General features: G+C 35.9%; 1 protein-coding gene across 1 annotated transcript in view; it reads left to right on the top strand.

Moving 5' to 3' along the window:
- Positions 1 to 16318, top strand: part of LOC121441305 (polycomb protein SCMH1-like) — an 80545-nt gene that overhangs the window by 63361 nt on the left and 866 nt on the right. The window contains exons 10-13 of the mRNA XM_041642440.1: positions 849 to 963; positions 3615 to 3815; positions 4751 to 4933; positions 7043 to 7156. Of these exons, the coding sequence (XP_041498374.1) occupies positions 849 to 963; positions 3615 to 3815; positions 4751 to 4933; positions 7043 to 7156 (613 nt within the window). The remainder of the gene's footprint in view (positions 1 to 848; positions 964 to 3614; positions 3816 to 4750; positions 4934 to 7042; positions 7157 to 16318) is intronic.

The following is a 16318-nucleotide window of genomic DNA, read 5'->3' as shown; positions in this document are numbered from 1 at the left end:
CATTAATTTAAAGCATATTGCAGAAACCTTAAATGATATTTTTGTTTTACTCTTTTGTCTTTTGTCATAATTGTTCTAGGCACAGGAGTACCTTTTGTGACACTACAGAGCAGTTTGAAAGTAGCTCCTAGAAAAATCCCAATATTTCACATCATTAGAATACTAGTAATATTCACCTGTGTTTAAGAGATATTTGTCTCTTACATGCAACAAGCAGTCTTCACCAAATTATTTACAATTTTATGAAGTTTATTGCTGGCCAGAGCCAATAGGAATGAACAGCTGCTTTCTAAGGTCCTCTACCTTTCTGTGGTTATTTTTGCTTATGGAAAAAGAGATTTATAGAATTAACAGTGATTTAAAAAGCATGTCTTGCCTGATGGTGATGCCGCACGCCTTTAATCCCAGCCCTCAGAAGACAGAGGCAGGCAGATCTCTGTGAGTTTGAGGCCAGCCTGGGCTACAAGAGCTAGTTCCAGGACAGGCTCCAAAGCTACAGAGAACCCTTTCTTGAAAAACAGAAAAACCAAAAAAATCATGTCTTGCAAGGAACCTCAGAAATTTTTTGAGGTTAACAGGTTTTGCACAACTAATTTGACTAAGGTATCATCAGAAGATAGGATACAGAATCCTACCTAGAATTTGGTCTCTTTCTCTGGCACCTGAATAGCTTGTGGGCCTGAGTTAAGTTTGCAAATCACTGCAGTTCTTAGTACCCAGAAAGTTTTCAACCATTTTTTTAACTGATGCTTTTGTGATCCAGTGATGTCTCCCATTTTTGTTTTCTAATCTGGAAGCTTTTAAAAGAGAACATTACCTGCATACTTTGTTTCTTTTTTTTTAAACAGGAAAAATGTATTCCAGTTATTTCTTCTACATCTACAGCATCTCTCAGTTCACTAATAAGAAGATCTTCATCTAATAAGTCTCCTGTGGGGCCATTTAAAATAGTGATGTCTACAGGTAAGTTAGTATTTTCAAAACAGTAATAAACATTACATATTTTATTCAGCATTGATTTGACTGTTGTTAAAGTACTAGAAATGAGTAAGATATTAATGTATTTTGTTAAACTAATAGTTCAGCTTGATGTTAAGCAAAAACAGCCTGTGTAAATCTGTCACCTGAAAGTAAATATCCAACCTTTTGAATTTGTGTCATTAGCAAATCCTTATTATTTCAAAGTATTTGTCATTTCATATTATATGTGTTTTCCAAAATAACTCATACCTTTTGAAAATAATTTTTCTGTCAAAGGACATGGTGATATTAAATTCTTCTCTGGTATGTTGAAAAGAGCACAAAACAAAGCAAATCCTTTTTTATCATCCCATATACATTTTCTTAATCTTTTTGTATTTTAATTTTCCTTTCATTTTATTTTGTATGTATGAGTGTCTTGCCTACATTTGTATTTGTGCAACCATGTATCTGCCTCTCGCCCAGAAGAGAATGTCAGATCCACTGGGACTAGAGAGATACAGGATGTAATATCATTTCTAGTTGGTCTTAATAATATAAACCCAGAGTCAGAGTGAGACACCACTGCTTGGCTCTATTTTTCTTTTTTTTTTATTTTTTTATTTTTATTTTTTATTTTTTTATTATTTTTTTTTGATGTTTGATGTTCCTTTTTTTTTAAATTTATTTAATTATTAAGGATTTTTGCCTCCCCGCTACCGCCTCCCATTTCCCTCCCCCTCCCTGATTGCTCTATTTTTCTTTTAGACTGATTCAATCTTGTGTAACCGAGGATAGTCTTGAACTCACAGAGATCCATCTGCCTCTGTATCCCAACTGCTGGAATTAAAGGTGTGTGCCACCACCCTGCCTCTATGGCTAACTAGTGGCTTGCCAGTTACAACTGTCTGTTGTGGCAATATTTTGTAACTGTCATGTGTGTGCTGGCAAGCAAACCCAGGCCCTCTGGAAACAACAGCCAGTGCTCTTGAGCTATCTCTCTGGCATCCCTTTAGTGTTTTAAAAGTATGTCCTATTCTTTTATATCCTGAATTACCACCTTTATGCTCTTATTTTCCTTGAACTCTTCCTTATCATTTTTCTCACTTAAAGGGAATTATTTTTTAAATACCACTTGTTTTTTAAAGGTTCATTTAACACACTTAATTTCTTATTTCTTATAAGAAATAGTGTATTACATTTAATACACTAGCTAAATGAATACAAGTTGATAATATCTAATCCAAGAATGAACCTATTGAGTACTGACATGACACCACAAGTAAAAATCACCTGATTTCATATGATACATTGCAATCAAAACACAAGTGCCACAAAAGTATGATATCAAACTACCTCAGGCTTTGTGTATGAAGTTTTTATGAAGTATACGTGAAGTTTATGCTCAGACATATGTTCCATCCCCCAAGTTATCTCATTATGTTTGAAATATTCTGGTACCAATGATTTCTTATAAGGGATCTCAACATGTATAGCAGAAATATGATAAAACATTGAAATCCTTCTTTTGCTTTACTTTATGAATGTATCTGTGCTATTATCACCTTGGGTTAGGTTTGAATCACTGTTTCATTTTTGTGAGAGAGGCTATCCTTCCTCTAACAGTTGGGACAAGTCAAATTATCATATTTCAACCCAGTAAAATTGACATGTATGGTTTTTAGTATACTAAATAAGTGTGTATGTAATTTTTTAGTACAAAATAAGTTTTAAATGGTTTGAGTACTGATAAACCTGTATGATTTTCTAGTATACATTGATTTGCATTTGTCAATTTAAATTATCTACACTTGACACCATGATTATAGATGAGAAACTTCTGCACTATATGATTTTATAGTACAAAGAAAATGGTTTAAAATTTCCCTCAGTAGCCAGGCGGTAGTGGCGCACGCCTGTAATCCCAGCACTCGGGAAGCAGAGGCAGGCGGATCTCTGTGAGTTCGAGGCCAACCTGGTCTACAAGAGCTAGTTCCAGGACAGGAACCAAAAGCTACGGAGAAACCCTGTCTCAAAAATTCAAAAAAAAATTTCCCTCAGTGAGCCTAGTCATATATAGAAGGAAATTTTTATTTTCATATTCAAACTTTGTCATTACAACTTACTATTATATATACTATGAAGTCATTTTATTGCTTTAGAAAATGCAGTTGAAGTACACTATCAGTGATTTACAATGAGTAAGGATGAGCAATTTTCAAAGGAAATTTATATATTGTATGTATAATGAATTTGGGTAGGTAGAGAAGCGGGAAAGCTCTAGGAGGAGTTGGAGGGGGAAAGATCAAAATTTAATAACATGAAACTACTCTTTAATTTTGTATCATTTCTTGCAATGCTAAATTAAGAATGATTATATGGTGCCCTTAAGTCTTCTCAAACATATATTTTATATAATCAGTTTTGAGTAAAGTCATAAATGCTATATAAGCTATTTTTGGACTATTTGCATGTTCAATATCTTTATGTAATTATGAAAATATATCTACCTGCATGTTTTCAGAAATGGCCAATGATATGAGCTATTATGTTTCCATTAAGTGAAATCACTAGTAGGATATGACAATTATGTAATATTTTCAGAAAATTTGTTTTAATTCATCTCATTTTTATATACATTTTTTCTCCTCAAGTCTGTGTCTATATAAATAAACATGGAGATTGTGGCCCCTACCTGAATCCACAGAAAGTTCAGCAGCTGCCTGACCATTTTGGTCCAGGTCCTGTGAATGTGATTCTCCGGCGGATTGTGCAGGCCTGTGTGGATTGTGCCATTGATTCCAAGACTGTGTTTTTATTTATTAAGCCAGATAATCGAGGAGAAGTAATAACTGGTATATTAATCTAATTCTTTATATGTGTTCTAAATTTGATTTGAGGTTTAGAGAAGCAGACTATAATTGCATAGCGATTATTTATAATATTTATATTCTACTATAGCACTTTATTATACTGATGTAATAGAATAAGTATGGTGGTTATATACTTATAAAATTTTAAATCTCATTTGGAAAGTTTACTTTTATCAAAGCAGACATGTAAGCGCCAGGTATTGTGGCACATACTTATTCTCCTTGTACTCAGAAGTCTGAAACAGAGGACTACTGTGACTTCAAGGGCACTCTGGGCTATAAGTGAAGTACCAGGTCAGCCAATGCTATATATTGATACCCTGTTTCACACAAACAAACAGAAAACAAAATAGGTAGTAGTCAGCGTAGTACTATAAGTTTAAGTAAAAGATACTGATTTTTTTTTCTTGTACATGCTTTGCTAAGCTAAATGTTTAAGCATAGTACTTTGGCTATTAAAATGTTTTATGTTTTGAAAAATTTCTAATAAACTTTAAAGAATAATGTGACTCAAAAGAAAATCTTCTTAAGATAAAATGAAAAGGCTAAGGATTATAGCTCAGGGATAGTATGCTTGCCTTCCAGGCACAAGGCCTTGAATTTAGTGCTCAGCACCATAAAAAAAAAATTTAAAGAAAAAATAGGAGAGAAGTAATTTGTAGTTATTGTCTATCATGATTCTATAAACAGATATTATAACATTTGTACTCATAGGATGTAGAAGGGTTACTATAAACCAAGCCAATTCAGTTGCACTATTTATATATACTTAATAGGATTTTTATCAATTCCTTTTTAAATTTTAAAACCCAGAAAGTCAGCTTTAAAGTACATTTCCTGAATTGATTTCTTTTGTTATTTTATTTCTCATCTGCTATGAGATGACTGATGACTGACCTTACCTCCCCGCCCCATAGCCTTCTTTGATGAGAAAGTTCATAGTGTTCAGCTCCCTCCAGTGAATAGTGCATCATTTGCGCTTCGCTTTCTTGAAAATTTCTGCCGCAGCATGCAGTGCGATAAGTTTTTGAGTAGCCAGCCTTTGAAACCTAAGGCTCATATTCCTACCTCTACTACAGACCTTGATCAAAACAAACCAGGTAAGAAAAATAAAAGTTTTGTATACTATATATCTAAGAAAGTGGGGAGGGGATGTTGGGAGCAGTGCACATATGGAGGCCTGAGAATAAGTTTTTAGAGTCAGTTCTCTCCTTCCATCTTTGCATGGATTCCAGGAATTGAACTCAGATCACCAGGATTGCGTAGAAAGTGTCTTTATCTGCTGACCCCTACTATGCTCTTATTTTGCATTTTATACTTGAGAATCTGAGTATTTCAGAGTTTCCTTTCTGTCATCATCAAACATTTTGCCACATTGAACTAATGAAAAATGTGTAGTATATAATTATACTTTCTTCACTTAAAGTGAGAAACTCATTTCTTAACTAAGGATTATAGCTCAGGGATAGTATGCTTGCCTTCCAGGCACAAGGCCTTGAATTTAGTGCTCAGCACTAAATTCCTAGTAAACTTGAGAATCAAAGCCAGTGTGCTATTTTTTGCTTTTTTATGAATAGTTGATATTTGACATATCCTTTTAGGTTGAGGTATGGCTTTAACATTGTTGACCTTAATCTAAAGAAAGTAGCAAAGACTATTGAGTCCATAGATAATAAAGAATGATTTTCTCAAAATTAGCTACAGTTACCTGTCTTCCAAACTGATGACTGAATAAAAAGATGAGTGCAGTGTTGTTCTATAGAACCACAGGTGATATTCTTGTTTCTAATCTCTACAGTGAAAAGATTGTTTGAGCTTTCCATTTTTTGGATGTTTGTTGCTCTTTCATATAACTATTGACAAGTAACCATATTCTGGTTATAGTAGAAGTTTATGTATGTCACAGGAGTAGCTGTAAGTCCCAGTATTAAAGCTGCATTGTCTTCTTGTCAAATGCTGTCAATTCTGGAACTAGAATACCATGATAGTCTTAATGTGTTTAAGTCTGGTGTATTCCAATCAGGTAGAAAACCGGGGTATCATCTCCAGTTACTCATTTTCAGTTCTTTCTGATTATTCTCAATTTTTCCTCATAAACTTTATTGCCTCTGTTTCAGTGAAGTGTCTCCTCTCTATTCCTTTCTCTCCCATTTTCTTGCCACAACCCTCATCCCATTTAGAACCCTATTGCCCCACCCCTTTTCTGGCTTAGTAAAGTGATCTCCTAATTGGAGTCCCCTTTATGGTTTCTCCATGCTGGTATAACTGCCTAGTGAATCCCTTGAAAAAAGTTAGGATACAGAAAGTCCTTACATGAAAGTACAATAGTCATTGTCATAAGGTGTTGGAATTTATCAAATCTGGGTTCCAGTGCTGACTGTGTAACCTGTACACTATAAGGACATGAAGTTTGGCAGATCTAAATTTTAATCCAAGGTTTGCTGTTAATTAGATTTACACTTTATGGACAAAGTACTGAACCTCCCTGATTCTCAGTTTGCCTTTCTACAAAGTGGTTACTTTCTGAATTATGAGGAAATATGTACAGCCATGTCTGTTGACATAGACCTGTAATCTCAACTACTGGAGATTTTGAAGCAGTGTAAGGCCTATGTGAGATAAATTTCAAGCCTATCTTAGACAGTTTAGTAAGACCCTGTATCACAATAGAAAGTAAGTAGGGGACATAGCTCAGTGGTAGAGTGTTTGCCTGGTATGTGACCACAGTATAAATAAAATTTAGACATATCTTTCTCTAAATGCTTCTGAATTGTTCAAAATACACACAGAGATTCACCTGCCTCTGCCTCCCGAGTTCTGGAATTTAAAGCATGCACCCCCCACCGTCCTGCTGAACACAAGAATTTATTTATGTATGTGTGTGCATTAAAGTGCTCACAAAATGCAGAAGGGTGAATCAGATCTCTCGGAGTTTACAGGCTTTATAAGCTGCCTGATGTGGGTGCTGGGATCTGGTCTCCAGTGCTTTGATAGGCTCTTAACTTCTGAGCCATCTCCCCAATCCAACTCTTTAATATATTATTTCAGTAGAAATACATATAGGATACAGTGAACCTGTTATTATAGTCAAATAATTGACACTGTTGTTGAAGTCATAGTCTGCAAATTACTTTGATGCAGAAGTACTTCATACAGATAATACAAAAATACCTGACTATAGTAATTATAACATGTACCTTTTTTTAAAGCATTAAATGAGGAACTAAAGGAAAGTAGAAGACTCAAACGATGTTCTCAGCGACCTCTAACTTTTGCTCCAGTCTCATCAAAGGTTCCCAGAAAGAGTGGGCGAGCCTCTAAAGGTAAATGGCATTCACACACACACCAGAATTGAGAAAGTCAGTCCCTCAGTCACCACCTATGTATGCTCTTGGTGTGATGGTTTTGAGGGTAGGAAGTTAAATTCACCCATGCTTGACAATTACATTATTACTTTGGTCACTGAGCACTGTATTCCTTTCAGAAATAATACTTCTGTCATTTTTCCCTGGGTTAAAAAAGACTTAGACGAGAGGGAGGGGGAGAGGAGTGGGGGGAGGGGTAGAAGGGTGGGAGGAGGGGGAGAAGGGTGGGAGGAGGGGGAGGGAAATGGGAGGCTGGGAGGAGGTGGAAACTTGTTTTTTGTTTATGTTTTTTTTTCTTCTTTTCTTAATAAAAAAAAATATTTAAAAATAAAAAAAAAATAATAAATTAGAAAAAAAAAAAGACTTAGAATAGCACTATCCATTCTGCGTTGCATTCCTTATAACCAGGAAAATCAGTGAGAGAAAAGCTAATATGCTTTCTCCAGTGAAAGCAAATATGAGAAAATAACAGTATGGTCATAAGGAATATTTCTGAAGAATTGTGCTCCTAAGAATAAATGTTTTTTAGAAGTGTACAGCTTTGGTTGCAAGAATGGAAAGATCTACTAAATTATCATATAAAACATAGATGATGGCCTAGAATCAATGTGGATTTTAGGAGTGTCCATTAATTTGTATGATGAAAAAGAGTAGTCCATGTATTTTGTGTTAGAAGCTTGCCATTCAATAGAACACTAAGTGATCTATTATTGGAAATAAGCTATTTTTCTTGATTAAGAATTACATACATGTATGGAATGTATTTTAATCAAGCCGCACCTCATTCTCTCCCCTCCAACTACTCCTCTACACCTACACCACAATTTCCTCCCAATTTCATGGATTCACTCCCTCTGCTGTTGTTGTTATTTCAACCCACAGAGTCCACATAGTTCTGCTATTATGTGCATACATACAGGACTATCTACTGGAGCAGAGATTCTCAGGGGCTGCATCCCTGAAGAAAACTGACTCTCCCTCTTTTGGTAGCAATCAGTTGTTAGTAGTTCCTTGGCTAGGGGTGAGATGTCCTAAGCCCCTTTCATATCCATGCTGAAATTTTTGTCTGATTTGATCTCGTGCATGAAGTCACAGATGTTAGTTTATATATGCAGTTGCCAAATTGTATCTAGAAAATACTTTTGTTGTAGTTATTCACTGCCTCTGGCTCTCATAATCTTTCTGCCCCCTCTTCTGAGATGATTACTAGCCTTGCAGTCACAGTATGATATAGCTCTCTGCTAATCTCCATCTACTGCAAAAAGGATCTTCTCTGAGGAGAGTTGAGAGATACACTTATTTGTGTATAAATCTCTAGGAGTTAGTTTAGTACTGTGTACTTTTAGCAGAAAAAGTTCTCTAGAACTTGTAACCTATACTCAGGTCCTTGGCCTCATTAACATGCCAAGCATGAGTTCAATCTTCTGAAGAAGGCCTTAAATACAATAATACAATACGATCATTAAGTGATTGGTTACTTCCATAGCATTCATACCACTATAGTAACAGTAAATATGTCTTGACAGACCATAATTATAATAGTTTGTAGGGTTCATACCTTGGTAGGACTGTTGATTACTTTTCTCCCTTAATAGAGTGTCCAGCACCACCCAGCACAATGAAAGCTAGCCAGTAGCTTACAGCTCAGAACAGCTTGATTTCTCTATGTTCTATGTGGTATCTTTAGCAAATAGGGTCTTATGTGACCTCATAACCTGACCTTAGGTTCTGAGCGGGTAACCAAGAACAATGGTAATAACCCTGTTTATATTTACTGGTCTATGAAGCCCCACTGACCATCAATTTCAAAAGAAGTAACATGTTCCTGGCACTGAGTTTTTAATAGATTATCATGTCTGTGAGAGGCCCCATTTGAATTTTTTGCATATATATATAAAAATATATATGTGTGTGTGTGTGCATATATATATACATATATATATATAACACGTTTTGTGTGTGTGTGTGTGTGTGTGTGTGTGTGTGTGTGTGTGTTAGGAAGCTTGTACAAGTAGGTTTTCATTTGGCTTTTTCAAAAGTGTTTTGTGTTAGTTATCTCTCTGAAAACTCCCTCCTCTACTCTGCCCTCTAACCTGTAACCCACTTAACCCTTCTTGCTCCATTATCCCCTGTTCTCTTACTGTTTTCCTGACTTCTATGTGTACTCCAAGTTAAATACACATATCTGGAGATTCAAAGCTAGAGTTCACGTACAAGCAAAAATGTGAAATATTTGTCTCTCCAAGTCTAGGTTACCTCACTAATGGTTATTTCTAGTTCCATCCTTTACTTGTGAATTTCTTGTTCGTTTTTCATAGCATCTTAATAATATTCCATTATGTAAGTGTATCACATTATCATTAGCCATTCATCAGTTGATATGCACCTAGGCCATTTCCATTTCCTTACTCTTGTGAATACAGCAGCAATGAACATGGATGAACTAGTATCTCTGTAATAGGATATAGAGTCCTTTGAGTATATGCTCAGGAGATTTATAGCTGGATTATATGATAAATTTATTTTTAAGGAACCTCCACACTGATTTCCGTACTGGTTGTACCAGTTTAAACTCCCATCAATAGTGTATAATTATTCTCCTTTCCCCACATCCACACCAGAATTTTTTGTCCAACTTATTTTTAACTCTTAGTCATTCAAACTGGGGTACAATAAAACCTTAAAGTAATGTATTAGTTTGCATTTCCCTATTACTAAAGATATGGAACAATTTTTGAATGTTTCCAATCCATTTGTATTTTGTCACTTGAGATCTTTACTTGGTTACATGCCAAAATTTTAAATTGAGTTTGTTTTGTTGGTGCTTAGTGTTTTTTTTTAGTTCTTTTTATAGTCTAGACACTAGCCCTCTATGAGATGTAGAGCTTGTAAAGAATTTTCTTCTCATTCTATAGACTGGCTCTTCACTCTAATGATAGTATCCTTTGCTGTACAGAAGCTTTTAATTTAAGCAGATCCCATTTGTCAATCACAGATCTTAATGCCTGCACTACTGGCATTCTGTTAAGAAAGTCCTTGCCTGTACCTAAAAGTTGAAGTTTATCCCTGACGTGGGAGGTCCTTCTGTCTGTGTGTTGCTTTCATTGGTTAATTAATAAAGAAACTGCCTTGGCCTGTTGATAGGACAGAACTTAGGTAGGCAGGGAAAACTAAATGGCATGCTGGAAGAAAGGAGGCAGAGTCTGAGAGATGCCATGGATCCGCCAGAAAGAGATGCTGGGAATTTTACCCAGTAAGCCACTGCCACATGGCAATACACAGCTTAATAGTAACAGGTTAAATTAATATAAGAGTTAGCCAATAAGAAGCTAGAGCTAATGGGCCAAGCAGTGATTTAATGAATACAGTTTCTGTGTGGTTACTTTGGGGCTAAGCTAGCCAGACAGCTGGGACAAACAAGCAGGCCCTCCTCCTACATATCCCTACTATTCCCTCTAACAGATTTAGTGTATTAGGTCTTAAGTTGAGATCTTTTATTCATTTAGAATAGAGTTTTGGGTTTTTTTTCTACATATATCTATTCAGCTCAACATACACTATAAATTGAAGATGTCTTTTCTCCAATATATATTTTTGGCCTCTTTGTTAATAGCCAGGTGGCTGTAAGAGGGTCAAATTGTATCTGGGTCCTCAGTTCTATATTACTAATTGATGTGTTTTGATGACAGTACCATGTTGTTTTTATTGCTATACTTCTATAATGTTTCTTGAAATCAGGAATGCTGGTACCTCCAGCAAGTCTGTTTATTATTCAGGATTTTTTGAATATCCTGGGTCCTTCTGTGTTTCCTTGTAAACTTTAAGATCTTTATTCAGTTTCTGTGAAGAAATTGCATTGGTATTTTGATGAGGATTGCCGATTGCATTGAATCTGTAGAATGGTTTTCCATCTTCTATTATCTTCTTTGATTTCTTTCTTCAGTGTCTTATAGTTTTCATTAGACAAATCTTTCACTTCCTTTGATAGATTTATTGGCAGATACTTTAATTTTTTTAAGATAAAGTCTTATTGTTTAACTCTGGCTGGCTTGGAACTCACTATATAAACCATTCTGGTCTCAAACTCAGAAAGCTATCCCCTTCCCTGTCTCTTCAGTGGTAGGATAAAAGGCACAGTAGGAAAATAAGATACTTTTTTATCTTTGTGGTCATTTGAATGAGAATGACCTCCATAGGCTCAGATATTTGGATGTTTCATCACCAGTTGGTGGAACAATTTGGGAGGGGGGGGGATTAGGAGTTACAGCATTGTTGAAAGAGATCTGTTACCAGGGTAGGCTTTAAGATTTCAAAAGAGAGATTCATACAGTGTGACTGTCTCTGCCTTGTTGTGTTTCAATATGTATGCTCTCATCTATTGCTCAAGTTCCATGCCTGCTTGCTTGTTGCCATGCTCCCCATCGTAATGATTATGAACTCTTAACTCTATAACTGTGATCCCCCAAATTAAATCCTCTCTTTTGTAAGTGTCTTTGGTCATGGTGTTTTTTCAGGGCAATAGAAAACTAACTAAGATAGAATGTGGTGCCACAGAGTGGGCTAATGCTGTAACAGGCCTGGTCATGCCGTTTTTCAGAGGGATGCAAAAGACTTTGGGATTTTGAACTAAGAGCATGCTTGAATGCTATAAGTGGAATTTAATGGGCCATCATAGTAGGAGCTTAGAAGATATTAATGCTGAGAGTTATGTGAACCAGCCCAAGAGATTTCAGATGGGAACAATATTAGCAACTTGGCTAGAGGCTGTTCTGGTGATATTTTGGATAAGCTTAAGAGATTTCAGATGAGAACAATATTAGCAACTTGGCTAGCTGTTTGGTGATATTTTGGATAAGAATGTGGCTGCCTTTTGTCCTTGTCATGTCTTCATGATTGAAGAGTTTTGGATTAGTTTCATTTGCGGAAGAGATTTCAAGACTGCCAAGTATTGACTCTGTCATGTGGTTACTAGTGATCACTCTTATGCTGATCTGCAATAACAAAGAACAAGCAGGGCTACAAGAAATACAAAATACACAGTTTGAGGAGAAAAAGACCAACAGGAAATTTTATGTTAGAGCCTTCGTTTGTGCTGAAAGAGATAAGGAGAAATGGAATAAATGGAATGGTGACCTCCCACCCAACTAATTCTATAACTTGTGAAAAGGCCTAAGGTATTATCTGTTCCTAAAGAGCAACAACACATCAAAGCTTATGTAAATATTTCAAGGAAGGGGCTAGGTTTCATCCTGATCCTGCAACAGAACTTGGCAGCCATGATCTGGCTTTAGAATCAAGAAGGATACAAAAATAAAGGGGTTGTGGAGTCTTCCTACACAATTAAAGAAAGGAGTGTTGCAGGGAAGTCTCTGCATGCAGGCCCAGAGAGGCCATTGCATGAAGCTGTGAAAGTGAAGGCTGGATTTGTTTTGGAGACCCCAGGATGTTGGAGATGACAGAGCTGTAGGATACCTGCCAAGGAAAGCTGCATACAGTGAGTGGAACCCGTTCAAGAGACAGAAATGTGTTGCAGTCAGCAAAGCTGGAAGGGCAGAGCCATCTAAGCCTTTTGACAATCCGACATAGATCTACAGGATTTGGAGGATGCCCTGCTAGGTCTTGCTTTGGTCTAGTATTTCATCACTATGCCCCTATTCCTCCCTTTTGGAATTGTAATGTGTATTCTGTGCCATTGCATGTTAGGTATATGTAATTTACTTTTATTTTTACAGGGGCTTACAGTTAAGAAACTGCCTCAAACCTCAAAAGAGACTTTGGACTTTTACATTGGTTCATTGTTGAAAGACTGTTGAGACTTTTGAAGTTGAATCAAAAATATTCTGCCTTATGATATTGCTGCAAGCCTATGGGGACCATGGAATGGAATGTGGCAGAATGAGAATGGAACCCAAAGGCTCATAGAGTTGAATATTTTGTCCCCAGTTGCTGGAGCTCTTTGAGAAAGATTAGGAGGTGTGACCTTTTTAGAGAAGATAGGTTGCTGAAGGAGGGAGTTGAGGTTATAAAAGCCTACACCAGTCCCAGTTGGTTGGCATTCTCTATCTATCTATCTATCTATCTATCTATCTATCTATCTATCTCTATCTCTCTCCCTCTCTCTCTCTCTGCCTCTCGCTAACATATCAGATGTAAGCTCTCAGCCCTAAATACTGCTACAGCACCATGCCTGCCTGCATATTCCCATGTCCCCCACCTTGATGGTCACCAACTCTCTCTTGAACCATGAGCTCCCAGATTAAATGTTTTTTTTTTTTTTGCCTTTGTCATGGTGTCTTGTCATGGCAATGGAAAAGTAAGACATCCTTCTAATAGAATTTGAGCTGTTGAAGATAATCTCTTTTCCCCCTATAGTAATATCTTCTGAGGGACATGACATGTCTAAAATGAAAAGTTTTCTTGAAACTTTTGAGAATTCATCAATAGGTGATTCCTTGCATCCTGCATATACTTCAGTCTCCAAGAGAGTTTCTGAGATTGTGTCAAATACATCAAGTACATCTATAGTTATGAAAAAGTCATCTACCTTATAAGCACATTAAATACTAATGGAAAAAGAAAAATGAAGGTATATTCAAGAATAATGTTTGCCAGTCAGTGTGTTTATCTTTTTCGTTGAGGATTCCGTACCTGACCATACCACCTGATCACCTCTTGAAATGCCAAAATTAGAGAGGTCATGTTCTCTCTTCCACATTGCCAGGGGCAATGCTGTTATGGCTATTCCTGTCCTCATAGCATCACAGAACTGTCTCTGGGACTTTGGATCACCAGCCCTATTAGATAGAGACTTCTGATTAGTAGTTCTCAAGCAGGTGTAAACAATTCCTGAAGTGCTATGAGAACTCTTAAACCTCTCATGGCTCTTTCAGCCAAGAAGGACACATTCCTTCTCCTTGTTTCTGATGTGATGTCATATCTGTTGAGACCTTTCCCTGGTACCAGCCTGTGTGTGGCTCTTGGATCAGGTCTCTGGCATCCTGTTTCTGTAACTACATCATTTCCCTAATCACCAAATCCGCTGTCATTCTCTTAGATCTGCCAAGAAAAGCTGGCATCTTCTTTAAAAAGAAAAATATCACACAGCATTTCCTGCTGCTACTACTTAACCTTTTAAGGGTTAAGAGTGAAGGAGATAATAAGTGTTCTGTCCATTTTCTTTAGGCTGTGTTGAAGAGTAAAGAACATAGAAAGCAAGTGACCTCATTGTTTTGTTTTTTTTTGACAAGGATGTTATATATGAGCAACCTCACTATACACATCTATGACACATTTAATGTTGTCCCTTCTATCCTACCCCACCTCCTGTAGTGATTGTTTGTTTTTAAAGTGATATTGTTTTCCAAAGGTCTAAAAATGGATATTTAGTCCATAAGAACTTATATGAAATGTTAATCCTAAGTTCACTAAATATCAACTTGTGAAAAAGGCTTTCTTAGTAAAAGGTTGTAAAATGTTCTGATTTTAAAATTTCTAATGCTAGTTATCTGACTTCCAGATGTTTGAGTAATGCTACTGACAATCCTAGGAATGGAGAGATAAATAGTAATGATATTGGTTATTAATACTTTGTGATGCTAGAAATAAGTCATCATCATCATGTGACATTATGTGCCAGGCATGTATTTTATATGGCTTCATAGACATGATTTTTAATTTTTAAAATTCCTTGAAGAATAGCTACTAGTAAACACTTTCAGTGAAAAACAATCTCAGAAGTCACTTGGCAAAAACGTGGCTAGGCCAATTCTTGAATCCAGACACTGATTGCCTGCACCTCTAGAGAAAAGATAACCATTTCATTTCAAAGCTATCTAGATGTGTCAATATTTTCTTTCAGGTCTATTAGTTTAAGCTTCATTTATCACTGTTGCTGACATAACTCTTATTGTATTACTCTCTCATTATTTGAATAAAAGAAAATTGTTCACCTTTACATTATGAAGAAATTCCATGATAACCAAGAGAAATTAAATCACTTTATTTCAGGTATATTTATTGATATCCCAATTAATAAAGGCAGGAAAAAATATACCTGAACTTTGTTTTCTCATTATTAGTTTGTTTCATATTTGAGTAGTAGTCATGTAATGATCAGAGGTTCGAACCACCTCTGATCATTTTAAGATGCATCCTCAATTTTGTTTCAGTAATAGAGTGAAAACAGAAGATCTTATAGTCTTCTCTTAATTTGAAATTAATTTTATGCCGGAAATCATACCTTTTCATACAGTCTAGCTGTAAAATAGTTACATGTTATGCAAGGCATAACTATTCCAGATTCTGATGACAGAAACCTTTTTAAAACCTAGATTTAGAAATATAATTAACCTTGTAAATATTTTTAATATTTATGGCATTGTTGAGTAAAAGATAACTTCTAATTGCCCGGATTCCCAAATGGTACAGCATTGTCTGTAGACTTGTCGAGCCTGGGGCTCATGGGTCACAAGCGTGCCAGGATAGTTGAGAATATAGCCCAACAGATTTGTAGACGACATCATCTTGCAGTATCAAATGTTGGAAACTCCCAGCTACATTATCACCAGTTTTACCTGGATTAATGAAGTCCAGCAAATTTTTATTTATGTTTTCTGAAATTTTAAGGCTAGGATATATTTTAGTAGATATTTATTTTACTTTACAGTTGTGGTTTTGTAAAGAAAAGAAAAAGTAGAACTACTCACAGAAAATCATTATAATTTTGAACACATTTTCTTTATTGTTTATACTTCTTGGGGTAAATACTCAAAGCATCCATATATTTGCCATGACCTGGATGATAGGAAACAAATTATATACATTTGACTAATTCATACCTAGAAATATAAACAGATTTTTCCTAGAAAAGTTCAAAACCTTCTTTATCATCACACACTCAGTAGGAAGTTGAGCATTCTCCTAAAGTTAATGAGTATTGGAACACAAATTTCTACACAACTTAGTGAACAACACCTCTAAAACCTGAACCTCATAAGATGAATACCTTACTTGTGTTTTGTCTTGTTGCCTTTTTAGTAAATGTCTAATCAAAATATCTATTGCTAGACAGTGAATCATGAAAGAGGGATCAAATAAAAATACTACTAAAGCTACTTTGTG

Source organism: Microtus oregoni, unplaced genomic scaffold (assembly GCF_018167655.1).
Source record: "Microtus oregoni isolate MIOR12 unplaced genomic scaffold, Mior012 000074F_ref0000038, whole genome shotgun sequence".
Classification (NCBI taxonomy): domain Eukaryota; kingdom Metazoa; phylum Chordata; class Mammalia; order Rodentia; family Cricetidae; genus Microtus; species Microtus oregoni.
Note: the sequence above shows the minus strand (reverse complement) of the source record. Positions and strands in the feature narration are given on the sequence as shown.